The following is a 23,329-nucleotide window of genomic DNA, read 5'->3' as shown; positions in this document are numbered from 1 at the left end:
AACTTTCTCCTAGGGATAATGACTGTACAAGATGGTTTTGGTCTCATCTGCACTCTTCAAAACTGTAATAACCTGTTAAAGTAAATGGCATCTCCTCAAAACACGTGTGCACTCTGATTACAAATGACTGTCATGCCTGATTGCAGATGTAGCAGCAAAAATAGACAAAAATAAATTGTCCATTATCCCAGTTGTTGTGCATCTCACCACATACTATGTTATTTTCTTTGTTCTTAACCTATAGGTTATATATAATTATTGAAGAATCTCTCTGTTTTCCTCCCTGTTTTAAAAGCGTATTAGGGGAGGACTTTAAAATGAGAAGCTTAGTACTTTGAAGACAAATGGTTTGTCAGGCTTGTTCACAGAAGAGGTTCAATATGCAAGAAGCAGGCCAGTCTGACTACCTACCAAGTTTGGCTATGGGGTGCTTTTTAAATTGATCTGCTGGAACTGGGCCAGCAAAGCTTGTGTTTGCAATCTGCAAATCTGGTGTAAAGTGCACTCATCTTGGTACAGCTGCAGTGCTGGTTTTTTTTTACTCTGTGTATAGATGTTTACATACATACTTATACGTATATGTGCAGACACCACACACCACAAATACACATGGTTATTAAAAAAAGAAAATATGTACACATGCATAAATTGTTCTGAAGAGTTAGCAGTTCTTGATTTTGTATTTCTTTGGAGAAATTTCATTACAAAAAATGAAAGGAGATGTTAACAGGACACCTGAAAGAAAAAAAAAAATGGTGTGCAGTCTCCATTCTTGCTTATTTCCCTGGCTGGTGATGGCTAATGATGTCCCTATGGCAAAACCTGGTGTTGTCCTTTGAGCATTCATGCCTTCAGAGTATCCTTACTGTGCTTTCAGAAGATGAGGCATTTATTCATAGTAGAGTAATTATATTTCCAATCAGATGATGTTATGGAAAATAGTGTTGCTAGAGGAACAAATATTTGGCTTGTAATCTTCTGTACTTGCATGAAAGCTGGAACATGCTGTTATGTGTTACTGAGAAGAAGGGTGCAGTCCAAATCTGGGAAGTGTCTACTTTTATCTTTTGATGTCCTTGCTTGTCTTTCCCCATCTTTTAAATAGTTCCTGCATGATAATGAGATGTTGTGTCATGTAAAATGTTGCTGATAAGAATGGTTTATGACATGATGATGCACTTCTGGTCCAGGTACCTGGAGCTGGAAAGCAGCGGCCATCGGAATGAAATCCGATTGCATTATCGGTCCGGCAGCCATCGCTCCCACACGGAAGTATTCCCATACATTTTGGCAGATGATAAGTGGCACAGGCTTTCCTTAGCAATAAGTGCCTCTCACTTGATTTTACATGTGGACTGCAATAAGTAAGTAGTGTTTCATAAGAAGTTGTCACATATGGAACATTCCGGCTCTGAGTAACAGCAATGATAACAACTTGGGATTTTATTTTCCCCTTTCTTTTCAGAATTTATGAAAGAGTTGTGGAGAAGCCTTTCATGGACTTACCTTTGGGTACAACCTTTTGGCTGGGACAGAGGAATAACGCACATGGTTATTTTAAGGTATGCAGACACTGGAAGGAAAAGAGTGAACTTAAATAAAAATTATTAAGGGACTGGAGCATCTTTCATATGAGGAGAGGGAGATGTGATTGTTCATCTTAGAGAAGAGAAGGCTCAGGAAGCACCTCATCAATGGTTATAAATGCCTCAAGGAGAGGGAATGAAGACAAGGGATCCAGACTCTTCTCAGTAGTGCACACTGAGAGGCTAAGAAATGGACAAAAGCTGAAACACTTGAAATTCCATACGAACATAGGAAAACCATTCTGCTGTAAGGTTGGTCAGAGTAAGGTTACTATGATTATATCTAAAAGCCATCCAGGCAACCTGTTGTGGCTGATCCTTCTTGAGCAGGGAAGTCGGAGTAGATGTGTTTAGGAGGTCCCTCCTAACCTTGCTTTTGTAGTCATGATCTTAGGGCTGTGGTGTATTGCATATCAGCAAATCTGATGCAGTGAGCTGTGTTTCCATAAAACTGGATTTGACTAAATTAAGTTGCAAAGCTTGATACATAGGGCTCAGTGACACCGAATGACAAAGTCAGGAGAAGTGTAAGGCAGGGAACAGTAAATTGCCACACACAACAGGATTTCAGGACATAAATGGTAAGATTATTGTATGTTGTAGTTAGATGGTTTTGTGTGTATGTGTCAGAGAAGAGTACAGTCCAGGGAATTCCCGTTCCATTGCCTCTTTAAGTTTTCATCATGATATCTTCTCAGCTCAGAAATGAATGAGATGACCAGCATCAAGCATCAATGAACAGAATGTTCTTCCCCCCCAAGAATTTTTTTAAAATGCTATTTTTAATTTTTTTACTCCTTTTGCTTCAACATTCATATGTTGCAGCCACCAATAACAAAACTGAAGAAGTGAATGCTCTGTGTAAATTTTATTCCTCTGAGTCCATTAAGTAGCATTCATTGGTCACAGCCCCTGTCTGTAGTTTGGCTTCAGTCTTCTCTGGAGCTGCTTTAATAAATGATGTCAACCATGTGGATGTCTTCCACACTGCAGTCCCAGTTTTGTCCCTGTAGGCATCTTTTTACTTGAGCTGCAAAGTAGAATTGATGATGTTTATCACAAGCCAAATCACTTTCTGAAATGTGGCCTGCCAAATCTTTTTATCAACTTAAAACAATTTGACTATGATTTTCACAGCAAATTCTGTGCTTTTGTGTTAAAATCACTTTTTGAGTGTTGAAATACTGTTCCCTATGCTTAAATTCAAATTTATATCCTGGCTGTATATGAAGTATGGAGGTGCAGTGGGCACTGAGATTTGAAAACTGAAGCATGACTTTTTTATTTTTCAGTTCAATACTGTGTTTACTTTTCCTCCAAAAGTATAAGAGGGTGTTTGCTAAACAATCTGCATCATTATATTTCCGTTTTAAATAAACAGTTTACTCCATTAATAAAATCAGAAAGTAATAATACATTACTTCAGCTGATCTGAAGTACACTTCATTTATTCTGTGTTTATATGTTGTTTTAATATTCCCTTTTTTTTGTGCCTTTTTTTTTCACTTGATTATATTCTTTTTGCTAAATCATAGTCACTGCAAAGAAGCTCATTAGGTGTAGAAAAATAATATACCATTAGTAGACTATTTTTTTCTTTTTCTTTTTTAAGAAAGATAAAATAAAATACATGGATAATTTTTCCTCTGTTACAAATATAAACCTGCTTAACAGAAATACAGGCATGGATAGCTCTTAAAAGAACATTAATATAACCAAAATATACTGTGCTAAGAGATTTCTCCAGCATAATATAGTACCAGTAATCAACCTGCATCTGAAAATGTGACACTGTTGTACAGGAGATACATCAGTTTAGAAGGTTAGGAATTCCAATGTTTCTTAATGTTTTGGAGAGCCTATATTTTTAGAAATTCACTGTGGGACAAGTCCTACGGGTTTGGTTTTAAGAGGTCCAGGTGCTTAGCTATATCTGAAAATCAGGCTGCTTTGAGTAGACCAGAGGGGTCAGGGTACTCAGAATCATTAATCACTCTGAAAAAGGTTTTATTTGGCTGTATTTTGGTTTGAACCTAATACTGCTACACTAAACCAATGTGCCAGGAGCCATATTCACACTGTGTATATTTGTAACTGTTTCACTTTAAGGTCTGAAGCCTGAGAGAACAATTTTAGCTATGTGATTTTTGGTGCCATGTCACTTCTCTCACTGCCTAGCATCCCACAGTGTATGAATTTGAACCACTGAGTTTTTAGGAACCCATGCAAAGCCTCTCCCACACTGTAGTGATGTCCTGATGTGGGAGCCCAAGTGGGCTGAGAGCTCCCTCTTGTTTCTTTGGGAGAATGAGAAGAAACCTGAGTTTCTGGAGAGCGGCAGCGTCAGATCATATCACAGCTGATGTATGGTACATAAAGCTTCAGGTACACGGAGGAGCATTACTGTTGGTCACTAGTTAAATGATTTGAATAGTTGCCTGTGTATTCAGTGAAGATTGTTTTAAATGTGTGTCGGACCCTGCCATTCCTCCTCTTCATAAAAATGCCTTAAGCTGAGCTGACATGAATTTGAACCTGATGACACCAAGGTAGGGAGGGAGGAGAAATTAAAATAGTGAGTTTTTTCGTGTGCTCTTCAAGGGTGTCTTTGCTTCTGACTTCCATAACACTTGCTGTGTGAAGTCCTGACACAGAGTGCTGTCTCAGGCAGATCTTATTTTTTTGCTGTTAGCTAATGGCTGCAGCTCCTTCTGCAGCATGATGAAGCACCTGGTTTCCCTGAATCACAGCTCCATTAAGAGGGAGAGGCAGACATGGTACTCAAGTGCCATTTCAGTTGCCCTCCAGTGACACCAACTCTTCTCTGTAGGTTGCTTAGGTTGCTAAATCACCCCTTGTCACTCACTTGAGGTCAAAATTCTGGTTCTTTGACTTTGCAACATCTGTATTGAATGTCCTCTGCATGTGGATGAAATGTGGACTTTTACAATTAGTTTGCACTTTCTTCTCAGTTGTGAAATAGTCTCTTCATAATCATGCTGAAGCATGCAATTATTTTTGCTCTTCCTCCTAAGGAGGAGTTTTGGAGATGCAGAGATGGGGTCATGGATGAAAGGGCAAATGTGATAGAATGGCCTACTTTGAAATTGTTACTTAGCTTTTGCTTTTGGAGAGCAGCAAAGTGGCAGCAAAGTTACTGCTAATTATATTTTAATGACTTAGGATGCATGCAAGTTCTGACTGCAAGCATGGGGCCTATTTTTTGGGTGAAACTGACCCTTCCCAGGGCACACAGTTGAATTTAATGCCAGAGATCCCCTTCCCTAAGTTCTCCCAAACATACAACTGTGTTACAGACATGTAGTTTCTCAGCATTATGCATGGTTTATGAAATGATAAACATCGAAATAACAAAGTATCTGTATTAATGTGTTTTTCCTGACTCAAGTTTCTTTAATCTTCACTTCTATTTGACAGTTACTGCTTATTGAAAAATTTGCATTTTATGTAAAAAAGTGTTTCAAAGTAACTGAAACTGCAACTGTTTTTCAGATTATTTTTAAAGGTCATTTTCAAGCTTTTCTGCAATGGCTAACTAAAAATAACAATGCATTCAACAGAACCAAACTCATGCCACATAATTACATCTTGACACTTAATCTAATGCCTTTAAAAATTATTCACTTCTTATGTCTTTAAAAATGATTCAGTATATCTGCAGTTGGACACCTATCTATTTTATTTTCTTTTGGTTCTTCAATCACTGCATTGGGCCCAGGCAAGAAGCTGTGTATTCTTAAGTTCTGTTTTTACCAGGCAGTTTTTCTGTGTGGGCTTTAATGTTTTATGTGATGAACCAAAGACATAATTTTGACAGGTAAAAATAATGTATACTTTTTTTTTTTTTTTCTTTCCACTTACACACAGGGCATAATGCAAGATGTGCAATTACTTGTCATGCCTCAAGGATTTATTTCTCAATGCCCAGATCTTAATCGAAGTAAGTTTTAATTCTTATGCCATAAAATGAAAGGTATGCTTTGTACCTACTTATGCTTTCTTAAAACTTTGAGTTTCAGCATATTGATTGTCAACTTTGACCTGCTTGAACCTGTTATGAATACACAAGGTTTGTTTTTTTTGTTTTTTTTTATAATTAATATACATATTTTGTTATTATAGCATGCCCAACTTGCAATGACTTCCATGGACTTGTGCAAAAAATTATGGAACTACAAGACATTTTAGCCAAAACATCAGCTAAGGTAACATTTACTAGGACTTACTGTATTTATATATCTGTGCCTAGTGTCTATAAATACAAATGTCCAGTTCAGAGAGCTGTCTTGAGTTTTATTTTTTTTTTATAGAATTGTATCTTTTAATAGCAAACAGAATCCAAATCCCTGAGCAAGAAAAGGGCTCATAGATATTCCAGCTCTGTCTGTTAGGATAACAAATCAATGAACACAGAGAGAAATAGGTTACTGTGGTTATAGCATTGTTGCAGAAGGCTTATAGGTCCAAGACTTTTCTTAGACTTGAGCTGCCAAAGGCTTGTTCAGACAAAATATGTGCAAGACAGGGAATTAAGAATCCAAAGCAGCATTTTCTATTTCCCCACCCTCCCTACAATATCATTCATATCTGCTGGTGAATGTAGACCGGCCTTCTGGTTTTAAATGTCAGTACTTTAGAATTCTGCATAAATGCTGGTAGCTGGCTGATTTGATACACAAATGGTAAAAATGCCATGTTGCTTTTGAGCTTTACCTCCTTTTTTTCTTCTCTACTCAGATCCAGCTCTATTGTGCATAACCTAAAACCTGCAAGTAGTTTTTTTGTAGAGCAAGATTCTTGGTCAGAAATCAGGGGCTATATCTGTCTTGACCTGCTCACTTTTTTTTTCATGATGTCCCTGATGCCCCAATGCTTTGTGTCATACTTCTTCATTTCCATCTCTGAAAGGCTGAGGATATAATCATATTCTATTTTACAATAACTCTTACTATTTTTGACTGCATTTACCTACCTGCATTCTCACATCTGCATGCTTGATGATGAAGGGGGCAGTTTAATTCATGTTTATACTAATCTGAAACCACTTACTAATTCAAAACTTTTTTGTGAACCGAAAATACAGTTGTCCCAAGCTGAGCAGAGGATGAACAAGTTGGATCAGTGCTACTGTGAGAGGACCTGCACAATGAAAGGAATGACTTACAGAGAGTTTGAGTCCTGGACAGATGGCTGTAAGAACTGCACTTGCATGGTATGGCTATGGTTTGAGTGGAGACTCAGGAATGGTAGGGCTTACTCTGATTACAGTTTTATTGAGGCAAATATTAAAAAAATTATTAAATACGTTTCCTATTGTTTCAACAGTGCTCTCAGAATGTGCAGTTCTATATTTCCTGTCACCAAAAGCAGATGCTGTGAAATATATTTAGCTGTCATGTTATTCCCATGCACTGAGTTGCAAATGTTTTCTCTGGATAATTAATTCCCTGCTTTTTATCACTATAAACATAGCCTTTTTCTTAGCAAATGATTTAAGAGATCCCTTGTGCCAGATTCTCTTTAGTTGCCTTTGGTTACTTCTCAATAAGTAATAAAGAGGAAAATGTCAGGGTCATATTCATGCTCTGTTATATCACAAATGAAAAAGATTTGTTAGGTGGATGGAAGATTCCCAAAGGCATCACAACTCCAGAAGCAATTGCAAGTATCCTTTCAGGTACCAAACCATGGTAGCTTTGTTACTGTCCATTCATTTGAAACTCATTAATTCAATTTGAACTCATTAAATGCCTATTACAAAGGCCATTAGAAATTGGTGAGAAGTTTGTTGTTGTCTGCACTGCACCTTAAACTGATTTGCTGCCTGTAATTTCCTAAATGGTTGTCCTTAAGCTTTGTATGATTTCGATCTTTGTTTTTCTGGAGGGATGTTAGTTTCACTTTTAGAATTTTGTGGCTGGCAAGAAGACAACTTAGTTCATAGTGTTAAATCTGGCTGATAGCTACTTAAAATGCTTTCAGTTTCGTGTTAAATGCATTACATATTTTTGTCTCAGGTTTTTCTTGCAGCTATGCTATTGTGACCTTTTAGAAATGTATTGTCTCTCATGTAAAAATTGAAATGTAGAGTTTTGTTCTGTGAGGTTTTTATTTCACACTAATCTGTCAGTTTGCTGCTGAATGGCAGAATGTTTTAGCTCTAAATATATTTGCCTCTAAAAAAATCTCAGATCATTATAATCCTGAAGATATACAGATCTGAAAGACTGAATGCACAATATTCTGAAGTTACAGTATCTGATCCTGAAGTTATGAAAAGAACCGTGTTAAAATGTGGTGGTTTTTTTTTTTTTTTTCTTTTGGGTATTGTTAGAAGGTTCATTGCATTTAAAAATAGATTTTGACTTCCTGTGTTCAAGAACATCTCTGCTCTTGCTAAATATAACTACCAGTTAAGCACCTTCTATTCTTCCAGAACGGTACAGTGCAGTGTGAGGCTTTGATCTGCCCCCTCTCTGACTGCCCACTTAACTCTGCCCTGGCGTATGTGGATGGCAAGTGCTGCAAAGAATGTCAATGTAAGTTTTCCTGCAGTACTTCCTTCTAATTAATATTTTGAAATCTGTATGGAAAGTGAAGCTTTCTGTAAACGCCAAGCATGAAATAACTGGTTAGGGAGTGAAATATTTGGGTTAAGAAATTAGGAAATTTAGACTTTCCTGAAATATTCTTTGAAATCAGTAACTGGAACATTTTAATTTTTGAGATTTTGTTATTTTAATTGTCTATTTATTTTTTGCTTTAGCACAAGTATTTCTTAACATTGTTTAAAAAGTAATTTGAAAAACTTCGTGCAGACTTCCAATCTTTGAGACGAAGCTGATGGAAATGAATGATTGCCTGATGTTAGTTTTGACCATTTCTAACATCTGTGTCTCAAAAAGATTTTACTTTCAGCCTTATGTTACAGTGTTAGAAATGGGAGGTTCAGATTTATGATTCTTCTGTAATTAAGGGAAGAAAATTCATATTTGACCCAAGAGACCAGCAAAAAACCAGACACATAGAAATGTTCTTTCACAAGAGGTTGGCAGAATTGTAAGAGAAAATGGATAGGTGTAATTTAATAATGTGATTTAGGATATATGATTACCTTTTGGGTTTACAGCATTTCAGTTTTGTTGCAAATAGGACCAGAAAAGAATTTTAGGTTAATCACTGTCTAGACGGGCTATATATAATATTTCAGGTTGATTATTGACATGTATCATATGTGTGATAATTATTTATTTTAGGCTACAATGGAATCCAGTCTTGAAATTGAGCCTGAGATGCATATGCACCTTCTGTAAATACTGAAATTTTCCTGTGTGATTTCATTACTCTTCTACTGCTGTATACAATTTCTTACAAAGTGTAGAGATACGGATATAACTGGTTAAAGTGACTGTTGTAAGATAAAATTCAGGAAGACATTTTGTACTCCATTGATCTTACTCCCACAGTTTATTAATATTTAATTGTGTTAGAAGTTACACAAGCCACCCATTATAAGAAATATTATTAACTTACTCAAGTAGATTATTTCAAATTGAGAGAGAATGAGAATCCAAATGCTTTTAAAAAATTTCTAACAAGCTACATGAAATTCTTTGTAATTAGATGGCTCAGGGAACTGGTAAGTCAGGGGTGTGAGATGTGAGCAGTTCAAGCCTCTATTTGAATCTTTAACCGTGGTGGCAAAGTTTGAAAACCAAATCCTCTGCATAATGTTTTTGTAACACACCACCTGTGAACTGAGTTGGGAATTCTTCATCCAGATGTTACTGGGGAAGTGCTCGCAGCATACAAAGTTGTTTGTCTTGAGAGTCTTGGCAAAGGTCAAGATATGTGAATGAGCAAATGGACACTGACCTTGTTGTACAGCATTACTGCTTCTCCTTCCAATTAAGATACAGTTCTGGTACAGTGTACTGTGAAGTTTACTCTGTTATTACTTTTCAGATATTCTTGCTACTATTAAAAACCTTTGAAAACCTTAAAACACCTTCCAGTGCTGCTAATTTGATGACAGTACCTAATTCAACTTCTAACTTACATGCACAACTTTCTTGACAAATTACCAGAAAAAAATTATTAGACGAAAAATAAAAATAAAAATTTATTTTTTTTAAATTATCCCTAATTTCATCGAGGTGTTTTAAAGTGTCATTTAAAAAAATATCAAACAACTTTCTAAGGGGCCAGCTCCCTGAAACCAGGGGATGGAAAGTGTACATTAAAGTCTCATTGATAAAGCAGTTAAATTCCAGTGAATGAGTGCAGAAAATGGAAGTTAGAGGCAATGGAGACTGCAGGAACCTCACTTAATCCTGTCCAGTTTGGTAGAAATGCTGAGTTGTTGCTGAGTTGTCACTGAATTCATATGTCTGTGCCAGCTGTTCTCTTCTTGGTATCTTCAGCTCAAGGTCTGAACTGATTGAGGTCAGTGTGCTCAATGACCATGGTTCTTGCTCAAGGGGACAAAGCTGAGTTCCTCTATTTGGATAGGTTCTGAGAATAATTTTTTCCCCTCATTCCTTAGAACAATATCAGGGGATGTGACATCTGACTAGATTATGTAGAGTGAAGACAGATGGCTTATAATTGGGAAAGCAGCTAATTAGAGTGTATTGCTCAAGGAGCCACTATCCTTAGTATTGAACAAACAATCATAAATGCTAAAAATAAAGAGTTGCCTAATACACTCTTCTTTAGCTGTGTTAGGTGGTTGTTGCAGAACAAAAAATCATAGAATGATTTGGGTTGGAAAGGACCCTTTAAGGGTCCTTTCATCTAGTCCAATGCTCATCTAGTGCTCATCTAGTCCAATGTCCCCTACAGTAAGCTTGGGTAGATGTGTTGATCTACTTGAGGGTTGAGAGACTCTGCAGAAGGATCCAGACAGGCTTGATCAAAGGGCCAAGGCCAACTGTATGAGTTTCAACAAAGCTAAATGTTGGGTCCTGCACTTCCACCACCACAACTCCTACCAGTTCTACAGGCCTGGGGACAAGTGACTCAAGAGCTGCCCATCAGAGGGACCTGGGCATATTGATCGACAGCCAGCTGAACATGATGAGCCAGCAGTGTGCCAAGGTGGCCAAGAAGGCCAAGAACATCTTGGTCTGTATCAGGAATTGTGTGACCAGCAGAGCCAGGGAGGTGATATTACCCTGGTACTAGGTCTTGGTGAGGCTGCACATGGAGTACTATGTGAAAGTTTGGGCAGTGCAGTACTGCAAGGACATTGAGGTGATGGAGAGGGTGTGGAGAAGGGCACCCAGGCTGATTAAGGGTCTGGAGAACAGGTCTTATGAGGAGAGGTTGAAGGAGCCGGGGCTGTTCAGCCTGCAAAAGAGGAGGCTAGGAGAAACCTTATCTCTCTTGACAGCTACCTGAAGGGAGGTTGTGATGAGGTGGCTGTTGGCCTCTTCTCCCTAGTGGCTGCGATAGGACAAGAGGAAAAGGGTTCGAGTTTTGCCAGAGGAGGTTCAGAATGGACATTAGGAAAAATTTATTTGCTGGAAGAGTGATGAAGCATTGCCCAGAGTGGTAGTGGGGTCACCATTCCTGGGGTGTTCAAAAAATGGGTAGATGTGGCGCTTCAGGAGATAGTTTAGTGGTTGGGGTGGTATAGGACTGATGGTTGGACTTTATGATCTTGATGATATTGAAGGTCTTTTCCAACCTTTATGATTCGATGATGCTGTGGTTCTAAACTGGGCATCTTCAACCAGATCAGGTTGCTCAGAGCCCAGTCCAACCTGACCTTGAATATTTCCAGGGATGGGGAATCTACAACCTCTTTGGGCAACCAAAATTTTCTTCCTTATATTTAGGGAATGAACTCCAGCCCAAGTCAACATCTAAATATTAGACTGTGCAGCTTTTTTGTTTCTGGTTAGATGACATTTTGAACACTTGAGGAATTTCAGCACAACTGACTCCTCATGTTTTTCTTAAATTTTTAGTGGTTTTTTTCCCCTAACTCTGTACCTCTGGACATTCAGACAGCTTGTTCTGTTTTGTCTTGTGTGAAGGTCAATGCTGCTAGCATAAGGAATGGCAATGCATGCAAATTATCCTTGTGTTTTCTATTAGCTGTGTTGGGCTAAAAGAAGCAATGACCTGCCAAGGCACATAAATCGCCCAATGTGTTGAATGTATGTGTCAGCAATGGGCAAGCTATTCTACACAAAATTCAGTCTGGCTACCAGAGCATACATCTTAGATCAATGGGAGCTTCCTGTGGAGAATTGTTTGGAGCTCAAAAGAAGAGATCACTTTCTTTCTATTCCCAATGCAATTTTAAACCTATCTGAGAAGCCATGTGCAAGAGATCATTAAATTCTTTTCTTCTCAGCAGAAACAAACGCATTGTGTGGTTATAGGCAGTGATACGAATCAAGGAGAGATTAAGCTCCCTTACCAACCCTATAAAGTATTTACAGCATGGACTTGGCTTGAGAAGTACAAGGACGAGTTCATTTATTTTAAGTGAATTATGGAAGGACTGCCAATGTTTTAGTAGCTGAGACAATTGCTACTTGGTCAGCAAATCTTTTTATGGTAACTTTTATTAGTTGGTGTATTAACACTCAGACAACACTTCCAATAGTTATGTGAAACATGTACTTCTTTTAAATGGAGCCAGTGTGAGATTTTTAACAAATTAGTTTATTTTTATTTTTTAAAGACCCAAATTGATATTTGTACCAGTACCTGGTGCAGGAATAATTCCCGTCATCAAAGACTGATCTCCAGGAACAAATTGCTCTGTTATCATCACTGTCCTCCTCCTAGTGACATTGCAGATACTTATAGACCTAATTCCAAACTATTTAAATCTATGCCAACAGACACCAGTGGAGGTTAATGTCTGAGCCATTATGTTCAAATCTGCAGGCTGTCATTTTTCCATGCACTGTTTTTTTATTGAAATGGGACATTAGTTGGTTTTCTGGAGCATTGTAGCCAAATCCACGCTTTGACATGAGTATTTTAAGCAACTGAGAGCAGCATAGAGCTGGATTGGATCAGCTCACACTTCTGTTGCAGGTGTGAAGAGAGAGCATAGAGAGGGGTTACATAACTTAGGCAGGATTTTTAAACAAAATAGTTAAACCACAAAAATGGGGGTGTGTAGCAAGACGTGTAGCAAGACGTGTAGCAAGACGTGTAGCGAGATGAATCTTTCTTCAGGGATCGTTGCCTCAAGGTCTAATTCAGTGTCGTGATATAGACTCGTGCTCTAAGTCTATTGCCCACAAAGTGGAACTAGCAAGATTGGTCTGCCGCTCAATGAGCTACCAGCACACTCTCTTGACTAGCTCAGGAGTGAGCTACTCAGTGGGTGTGAGCCTCACCTTTTATTGGCCCCCTGGTCTTGCACATGCTCAATAGGGGGCCTGCCCTGATTGGGCACAGGTGGATTTGATACCAGCTCACACCCACTTCTCGGTAATCAGAGGTGTCTGATTGTTTTGTTCCACTACAGGGATGGTTGCTCTTATATCATGCATGGGTTTCTGATGAAGTGATCTGTCTTGCCATCTTACAGGCACTTACTTTATAATGAAAATTAAGAAAATTGCACTTTATAATGTAAAGGAGAAGCAACATTTTGGCTAATGCAAAAGGTTGCTTTTTGATTATGAATGTTTTTATGTGCCTTTTAAAGATGCAAATTGAAATAAAGCACACAATCCATTATTTTTAGATTTTATTTCAATATAAAGGATCAGATAATTTAGCTTACTTTAGAATAGTACTAACTGATATCTGGAATATGGCTGGCACTCGATTATTTCCTGAACCCCCATTTTTTATTACAGCCTCCTGTAGTCAGCATGCAGATCTTCCAAATGCTATTTAGCATTTAGCAGAATAGTGTCCATTCAGTCTCTGCTTTCTGGATTCACTGTGCTGAAAAGATTCACATGAGCCATATTTCTCAATCTTTTGAATCACATACAATGATAGCATCACATTGTAATAATAGATAAAAAACATTATGTCACACTTGTATTGCCCAGATGAATTGCACTGTAGTTTACTGGTTCTTCATACTTCAGCAACTCTGTGTCTTCAAAAGAAAGGTAGTATTTATATCCATTTAGAAATTGAGTACAAAACTTTTTTTTCTAATAAACGAGTATTTTATAAAGTAAAATTATGTATCTTTGACTCATGTAGGTCAATAAAGGCAGTTTAGCTACTTTAGATTTGCAAAGTGATAGTGGAAAAACCATAACTGATGTATGTGTCATTTGTGAATCTAGCATAGCTCCTACAATTGGAGTCTCACAGAAAGGTTGAGGTTGGAAGGTACCTCTGGAGGTCATCTGGTCCAACCTCTCCTTCCATAGGCAAGGCCACCTAGAGATGGTTGCCTCGGGCTGTTTCCAGGCAGCTTTTGAATTTCTACACAGATGGAGACTCCACAGCCCCCCTGGGCAACCTGTGCCAGTGCTCGGTCACTGTCACAGTAAAGACGAGCTTTCTTGTGTTCAAATGGAACTTTATGTGTTTTAATTTGTCCTCATTGCCTCCTGTCCTGTCACTGCACACCACTGAGAAGACTCTGGCTTCCTCTTCTTCATTTCCTCCATTCAGGAATTTGCACACATTGGGAAGATCTCTTAGAGCCTTCTCTTTTCTAGGAAGCATAATATCTCAGGAAGCTGAGAACTGAGATGCTCTAAGAATGTTTTGAGGCCTTTCCTCTGGTGAGCTCAAAGCCAGCTGAAGACAGTGGAAAGACCTCTTGCCTTTGGCAGGCAGGACCAATCTCCCCTTTGACCCTACCTTCTCAGTCTCTGCTATAGTTTCCATAATAAAGCCACAGAAATTTTCAAACTACTCTTATACTGTAGTGTTACATTTGGTTTCTGTTATATATCCAGTGGCAGAATTATCAGGAGCTGTCTGGTGCAGAGCTTGAAGTCTCCAGTGACCTCTATTCTTTGTAGAGTACCTCCAGCAGAAGGGAAACTCTGAGTCTTTTCACTCCCAGTCCCCTTCCGAGCAGGGAACTCACTCCTCCTATGTCTGCTATTCTGTGTACATTAAAATGCAGCTTTCTGTAAACTGAAATACAGCTGACAGTAATTGGTCTTCTCAGAGAATTTCACTTCTGGGTTTCCTTCACTCCTTCCCCACGTCCTTTCCATTTCTTTGTTCCATGTTTGCAGAGGAGGACTGGGGGAGCTTTAGCTCTGTGCCTCAGTCAGACTTTTCATGCATCAAAGTGCAGCTCCCTCCCAGGCAAGTGGCTTTTTAGTTGTTCTGGACCCCATGCATTATGGAGCTCCACTGGAAGACTTTAGATCTGGAGGCAATGAATCAGCAGATGAGAAGAATTCCAGTTAATGGTAAAGACATTTAGTTTTAGTCTTACTGTGTGCCTGAGGAATAAATTATGAAATAAAGTATGCTTAAGAAAATTCTTATTCATTAAAATACATTACACTGAATGTATAGCAATCTGTACAAAGGAAGAAATTGGAGACATAATATTGCTGATTTTATTGGTATCAAATTAAAAATATTTTTTTGCATGGGAAATTTGCTGTAGGCTGTGATCTGCTCCCCCCTCCCCTGCTCTTCTTAAAACCTATTTTGTTGAGGCTGCATGGGAAAAAAAATCCATTCTTTTGTCTTCCATTTTCAATATGTTCTTACCTGGGAGTTCATAAAATATATAATAACAGCAGCGTATTATTGTTTTAGTTTATTTCTAGTGCAAATAAAGCATTAACATATGTTAGTTATGGATAGTTTGGCTTTCAGACAACGGGGAGTGGACAGATTTGCAGCTTTCCCGTCTCTAGTAAGTTACGACCCTGATTTTAGCAGTGCCAATTTTACCAGAATTTACTTAGACAAGTGGCTAGAGATAACAATAAAGAAATCTCTGGTTCTATTTTTAATTGCAAAAAACCACCTAGGATTTGTGGGTGTTCACATGGCTATGCATTGTTTTCAGTATATTTGGTCTCACAGGTGATGTGCTGCTGCAGCTCTGCACCTGCATCCCTGGTGTGTGGAATAGTGTGGGGTTTTTTGTTTTTGTTTTTTGGTTTTTTAAAATTTATTTTAGTTGTTGATTGTTTTTTTTAATTTTTTAATTTATGTCCTATAACCATTACCACATTGCCAAATCAGGAGCTTGTAAGTGATGCTCTAGTTTCTGCCTGGAGCTTTTCCTCTGTAGTTACTGCATTTCTGTAGTAACCAGTAACTATGATCTTTAATGGGCACGTGTTCTTAAAAGAGCAGAACTTCAGCTGCAAAGCCCACACCTGCAGGTTTTGGTCAATGAAAAGCAACAAGTTGGAGGCGGAGAGCACTTCACAGAATCATAAAGTCATAGAATGGTTTGGATTGGAAGGGACCTTAAATGTCATCTAATTCTAGCACCTTGGCATGGGCAGGGACACCTCCCATTAGGCCAAGTTGCTCTCATCCAACCTGGCCTTGAACACTTCCAGGGAGAGGGCAGCCACAACATGGAGCTGCATAGAGCAAAATGCCAAAAAAACCCAAAACCAAAACTAAAAAGCCAACCAACTGTTCACATATTTTGCTCAGCTATTCCTTTAAAAACAATCATTGCGGTCCTCTTTTATATTATATCTATATATATTATTTATATTTATTATATTTGGTCTTTTTGTTTAAGAGAGTGGTTGACTATCCTAAGCCTTCCTGTATGAAGGAGCTGGCTAGTATTTTTCTCCTACTACTTGTTGAAATGATTTCTGTAACTTTCTTCTTGGAAATGAAAATTCTGATACTCTCCTGGTCAGTCTTTAAAAAGGTTTACATAAAGTTTTATCAAGTATAATTTTGACTGGTTTCTCAGAATTAATTTCATTTAAAATTTATGACATTTGCTTAAACCCCTTTAAATTTATTTAACATCTATTCTTCCCTAACAGACAAATAAAATTTGAAGATATTATCAGTTTTGACTTTTTTGCATTGCCATAAGCATTTTCATGGTGAAGAAGAGCTTTTTTATCTTGTTTTTTTCCTAATGGCCAGTATATGTCTATATGAAGTAATGTTAGAATGGGATTTCAGTGACTCTGTTTTGTGTAATAAATCACAGCAGAAAATGTGTGAAATTATCAGATTTTTTTTTTAATGCCTTGAAAGCAAAGCAAGAAAATATGCTTAACTTATCTGGAAAATAGGCACATACCTTTTATTTCTAGTGAGGTAGTACTTCAAATACTTTGAAGGCAGGGGAAATGAACTGGTGTGATTGTCCCTGTGCCATTATTATATTGACAAAAACTGTGAATTCAGTTATTTCTTCCTTAAGATGTTTCTTCAAGTTAAGTCCAGCATCCTCTCTAGGTACATTTTACAGGCTTGCAAAGAAGGACTTTGTGTTTTAGGTACTTCCATCATGCCATATCCAGAAGCTTCAGTAGATCCTCAAGGCACTTAAATGAGCAATCAAATCTGAGTATAGCCCAGAGGAGATCACAGTCTTGTATATGGTGCTTGTGAATTTCTCAGACAGGTTTCTTAATAGGAACAGAATGTTACTGTAGAATGCTTAAATCTTGTCCATGGTCTTCTGTGGCTCTGTACATATAAAGTTGGTAGAATTTTATACCTAACCCCAAAATTTAAATTTTACTCATTTTGCAGTATTTTATTGCAGAGTTTCTATGAAGAAATGTGCCAATAAGTGAATACCATAAAAAAAAAAAAAAAAGAAAATTAAAATAAACATGCAAACCAATAAAGGAATCACATCCTCATTTTCATGTTTTAAAATCTAACCTCTTCTAAACACACCTGGACAGATATTGAGGTCTTTTAAAATCCTAATGTTGTTGTTTAAATAAAATATTTTGTGGAACAGAATAAACTCTCTCCCTTGGAGACTCACAGCTCATTCATTGCCCTTTTACCCCCCTCAAAAGCTTGAAGGTCATAGTGCAAAACAAACTGGTTACTGCCTTTAGGGTGCAATTCCTAACAGACCATAGTTGACTTCAACATCCTGTGAGCAAATTTATTTGTGGTGGTACTTCTTATTAATTACTTGTACTGGCTATTAATTACTTGTACTGGCTATTAATTACTTGTGTTAAAGTCCCTTTAAAACCCTGCTGACCTGAGGAACCATCAGTCTAGTTACTGTACACACAGAAGACAGTCCTCTGTTCTGCAGGATCAGACAATTGAAGTGTAAGACAAGAGATAAGACACTGGATATAGAGCCAAAGATGTGGATAGAGTAAAAAACTAGAATAGATGAGTCATTGGCCTGTCAGGTTCCTCTGCCAGAGGCATCTCTGCACTTCTGGCTAAATGTTCATGAGCTATGGCCTGGAGATGTTTGCACTGTGAGCTATGTCTTGGTTTCATAGTCAGGATTGTGTCCTGTAGGAAAAATACACACTGCCCTACTGTTACTTATTCAAGATCTGAGGGTAATTTCTTTTTCCTTTTCTTTCTCTCAGGATATTTATTCCTCTTGTAGCTTGTAGAGCACAACAGAATTTAGAGGGAGAAGAACAGAGAAACTAATTTGACTTTTCAATATAATTTTGAATTATAATAATGTTATCATGTCTTCAAAGCACATTTCTAGCATTATGGTTATTTACTCCTCACATTTCTTATGGAAGTACTGAAGTAGTTCCCATGTATTGAGGTGATGGGATTGTAGGCAATGGGATCACAGGTAGATTAATTTTCTCAGTCCCAATAAAGTTCTCTCTAACAAAAGCAGATTATTGCAAAGGAAATAAAGTACCTGTTCTTGCCAGGTACTTGTTCTTGCCAAGGCAATACACAAGATTTCTTATCCATCAAGTTTGATAAGAATAAGTTCAGTGTTCCTTTATAATTCTTCATAATTCTTCATGTTCTTCATAATTCTAGTAAATATCCATACTAGATCTCTGCAGCTAACAAAACCAAGACCTTTGCTAATGATATATTGAAAATCAATTCAAGATTTTGTCAATACAAATGAATAATTTTTCTCTCAGATATACAAGAGCTTGAAAAAAAACCTGTGAATAGGTTACTTTGAATTCATCAAATGTTTTGTCTTGATGCTAGTTAACCCATCCCTGTGAGGTCTGAGATTATCTTGTAATGAAATTAATTACATTTAAAGATGTACCTATGTCTTTTCTGTGCCACTGCACTTGCAGAATTGTACTTTGCTTTATGCAGAATTGATTTAGTTGTGCCTTCACCAGGGAGGTGCCTGCAGCAAAGTCACAGTGCAGGATTTCTGCTAAAGTGTCTCTGGAAAACCTTGCAGTTTGGAACCTCCATAGCCTGGGAGCATGGAGATGTCACTTTCAGGTTATTTTCACCTAATATTTTTCCTGGTTTACTCTCTTGCTTTACTATTTTGTGATGAACTGAGTAATTTTTGCTCTTTGCATAGGATTTTTTAAACATTGTTAAATGAAACCCTGTAAAGATCTCCAGAGGTGCTGCCATTCAGAGGTACTTGCTCTTTATTGAATATGCGAATATAATCTGTGTTCACAAGGCTGCAGAAAGCAACCATCTCACTAGTCATGTAAAAACGTGTCTTTGAACACTATGCATAATTGCTGCACATTATTTTTTTCATGACAAATATGTGTAGCATCCTGAAATGCTTTATTTCTTCCCTCCATCTTGTTTGCAGTCTGTGGAGCAGAGGGATAGTTGCCCTGTGTAAGGGCTGTTGCAGGAGTTGGTGTCCTCCCATGTCATAGGCTTCTGACATGGCAGTGGAGAACACAACTTGCTTTCTACATAGTAAATTAATGCTGATGGGTGATAACTGTTTACTTACAGATTTAAAACAGTGAGTCAAAAGTGTGCAGATCTGTAGAGGTTCTTCATTACCTTAAGAAATGCCAAACACTTGGTCCTCATCAATTAATTGGATTTAATCTTGCATATGGACCCCTGTGACTTGAGGCTTTCTGATGGGTGTAGTATGGACAAGTGTAAGCGTATCATGAAGGATAAGGTAGCTTAGGGAGGGAGGTGTCTCTTTATTTTCTACACCATTTTCCTCTTAACAAAGTTTCCAGGAGAGCACCTTTTACAGTTAGCTCAGAAGTCCACTTGAGAGAAGGTGGAGCCAAAGCAGAAATTTCCCTGTTGTTATGGCTGTTAGCATTTTATAAAGTATCTATTTGCACCTTTACTAAGGTACAACTATGCTACTGCTATTGTGAACATCTTACAGAAGGGGTCTATCAGAGAGTGTCTAATCCCACTTTTATGGGGATTAAACATGCATATAATGTTTGCATTGAAGTTCATCTGGTCCTGCAAGCTGTTGTGCTAATTATAAACTTTTAATATAATTGTAACAGTGATCATCTAATTAATATTAACCTCAATTGCTTTTTGTTTCTTGACACCCTCTAAGCCTTTTTGTCTTGGCCTTTGATTTTATTGTTGATGTTTTGCTGTGAAAAATTTTTGAGTGTTGGCTGGCCAGCACACTTCATTTGGCATAAAATGGATGGGCATTTAGATCACATTAGTCATGCCCAAATTTCAAAAATCCTATATTTAAAGTCCAAAATATTCCAGTTCTGTTTGCAAACAGAAGAATATGGTCCATGTCTCTAAAGCCAAAGTTGTGCATATCTGTCAGTAGAAATATTTTGGCTGCCATATAAGGGTAAAGTTGCAGTGTGGGTTGCAATAATGCCATTTTTCAAGAGAAGCTGACATCAAAAACATTGTGCAGATTGGATCACTGCTTAACTAGAGACAGCCACATGCTCACTTTGTGTAATGTGATGTCCACTGACCTTGGTCAGTTGTGAATTCTTTCCCAGACTCCCTGTCCTGCATCCTGCTTTGAAAGTTTTACTTCATCTGTCAGGTCTATTTGCCTCAGCTGAACTACTATCAACAGGAGTTTTAAGGCACATTTCTGTGTGGTTTTTCAGTGTTCAATGTGTTTTTTCAGTGTTCAGATTGCTTTTTTAGTCATTAAGAATGCCTCAAGGAACCCTAACTCTAGGGCTCAGATGGATTCTACAGGACTTCCCAGCAAGAACACATGGGATAGTTATTAATTCCACCATAGCAATTCATGGAAATACAGGAAACATGAGAAGCAGGTGAAAGAATTTATAATTTCAGATTGACTCCTTGCCAATGTGACTGAACAGCCCATTAGTATTGTTGGAGGTGGCTCAAACCCCAGAGGCTCTTAAATGTTCATAAAAGTACTGTAGAAAAACGACTTCATGTTTTCAGTGTAATAGAGACATTTAGCTTTTCTGGCTAACAAGAAGTAAGACATGAACAGTAATTGATCCCTTATCATTAGGAAATTTCAAATCGGATTTTCTTCTTTCAGCTGAGGAAGCTGAAGCCTTTGCATTCAGCTGTTCAGCAGTGATTGTCTGGGAAAAAAAATTAGCAATATATTTTCCAGCTTGAAATCTGGAATAATTTTAAATTGTTGAGGGAGATGGCATGAAATGAAGCAAGTCTCCAGCCTCATTTCCTTCAGTAAGAGTGTAGCTTGTGCTCTCTGGAAAATGAGCAAAGAAGAAATAATGCCCAAATCCCTGCAAAGAGAAATGAGATGGGATGAGAGCAATGGCATAGCAATTGAGAGAGGTTCAGGAAAGGTGACCATTATCTCTGTGTTTATTTCTCAGGATAAAGATACACAGAGGTTTTGCACTATGTAAGCTTGCAAAGTAGGATTAATGGGACTTAAACAATGCCTAAGCCTTGATCTCTGTACAGTGGAAAGTGTAATGAAGGAAAACCCAAGGAGGAAATTGGAAAATTAAATGAACGTGGCTCAGGTTTTTTTGTATGCTAATTTTTGGTGTCCCCTAAAACCACATATGTGAATAAAGAATGCAGCAATACAGGCTTGATCACCAAATTTAAATTATACATGCATAATTACTGATGAATTTCACAAAACTTCAAGCCACATCTGGTGCCCAGTAGGTGATTATGAATACAACAAAATAAACCAGATGGTTTGAGGAGTTCACCCATGTCCTAAACTTTCTGCTTTCCATTTGTGGTAAGAACCAAAATCAGCTCAGATACCACAGGAAAGTGCACATGAAGTTCTCAGAGGAAGACACATGCAGTCTAGATAGCAAAGGTGATAAATGTAGAAGTGAGAAAAGGTACAAAATTGCATCCTGAGAACTTAGCAAATGGAAGGCTGGAATTATCTGGGTCATGGATTTCGCATGGACATTTTAAGAAATGCAGAAGGGAGGTGTCATTTGGAGGCCAGTGAGAAGAACAAAGAATTGTGAAAGGGAAGTGATGGTTTGACAAACTCTTGGTATTTCACTGAGCAATTACTCTGTTCAGTGGGCTAAGTAGGCTCTGGGAAATTCCTTTAAGGTTCCTTCCAACATAAACCATTCAATGATTTTATGAAATGAGTAGTGGGGATATAAGCAAACCCTGCTAATAATTTTTTAGACCTTGTAATGCTGCCTTATGTTGTAGTATTTTATCACACACATATTTGTATACAAATCTATCAAGAGTAGTCAAACTTCTTAGCAAGTTTTGTAGACTTTGTGTTCTGTCTTCTTATAAAGCTGTGCTTTGAATAATCTACTTTGGTTTAAGTATTGGAGGGATGTAGAAGTTTGATAGCAAGGGGAAATGGTTGATGTAATTCAGCTGTAGATGAAATCATACATAGGCAATAACTAACAAGTTCTGGAAGCAAGTAATCATCAGGTAATTTCTTGACTGCAACTCAGTCTCTAAAATGAAAGGATTTAGGAAGATGAAAGATTGTATGTTTCCCCAGAGATACCACTCACAAACTAATCACAGCATCCTGGGAAACACTGAGCCAAGCAGGAATTAAATCTTTGCTGGACTTTCCAATTACACAGTTCTAGTCCAGATGTTCATGTTGCTGAAATATCTTTATTTCCAAAAGAAAATAAAGACATGAAACATCACCATGATGGGATTTGTACTGGCTGTGCCAGTTGCTGGTAGGAAGCAGGAGAAATGTGCAGGAGAAAATGGGGCTAAGTCCTGTTCCACACAGCCTGGGACATTGGTCCCACTGTCTTAGGAGGGAAGTGGGGCAGAAGAAAGTTAATAGATTTCTCTTACTACAAATATTTTTGAGTGTGCTCAGTGCTTACCTAACCAGACAACCTCAGAACTTTTAGAGGTGTTCCAGTGGCCTGATGGAAAACTACCCTTTGCTGTTTGGCTCAATGCCTCCCCTGTGGTCAGCAGAAGAGCAAGATGAAAAGGACAGAAATATGTATGGCAATATTGGAGAAGAAATAACAGTGTGCATGATGAAGTGCCCATGTGTTTTTGTAAGCTCACTAGCATAGATGAGAAGAGAAAAACTCAGTGATGGTGCTCTGAATTTGATCTTCAGAGTGTACCTTAGTTTTAGGTGGCTTTTAATGGAAGAAACTGCCCAAGTATGGTGGAATTTGTCAAGTTTTAGAGAATACTAGTAGGGAAGAAATAATTATAATAAAGCTGACATTGATGATTTCAAGAAGAAATGTCTCTTTTGAGTGTAGCCATTGAGAGCTGCAGTCCATAAGAAGATATGCTTAGGCTTGTGTTCAGAGTATTCAGTTTGATGGGTTTTCAATTTAGCTTCAATTTAGTTTTTCAGTTGGTTTACAGTTTGTTGGTTATTCTCTCTTAAACAGAAGTAGGTCACTCTGTATAGATAG

The 23,329-nt window shown here is 37.8% G+C and overlaps 1 protein-coding gene across 1 annotated transcript in view; it reads left to right on the top strand.

Annotated features, from left to right (window-relative positions):
- NELL2 (neural EGFL like 2) overlaps nt 1-23,329 on the top strand; it is a 147,726-nt gene that overhangs the window by 33,509 nt on the left and 90,888 nt on the right. Inside the window, exons 4-9 of the mRNA XM_030463366.1 lie at nt 1,191-1,364; nt 1,466-1,562; nt 5,475-5,547; nt 5,730-5,812; nt 6,691-6,819; nt 8,044-8,146. Of these exons, the coding sequence (XP_030319226.1) occupies nt 1,191-1,364; nt 1,466-1,562; nt 5,475-5,547; nt 5,730-5,812; nt 6,691-6,819; nt 8,044-8,146 (659 nt within the window). The remainder of the gene's footprint in view (nt 1-1,190; nt 1,365-1,465; nt 1,563-5,474; nt 5,548-5,729; nt 5,813-6,690; nt 6,820-8,043; nt 8,147-23,329) is intronic.

This window comes from Calypte anna, chromosome 1 (assembly GCF_003957555.1).
Source record: "Calypte anna isolate BGI_N300 chromosome 1, bCalAnn1_v1.p, whole genome shotgun sequence".
NCBI classification, from domain to species: Eukaryota; Metazoa; Chordata; class Aves; order Apodiformes; family Trochilidae; genus Calypte; species Calypte anna.
Note: the sequence above shows the minus strand (reverse complement) of the source record. Positions and strands in the feature narration are given on the sequence as shown.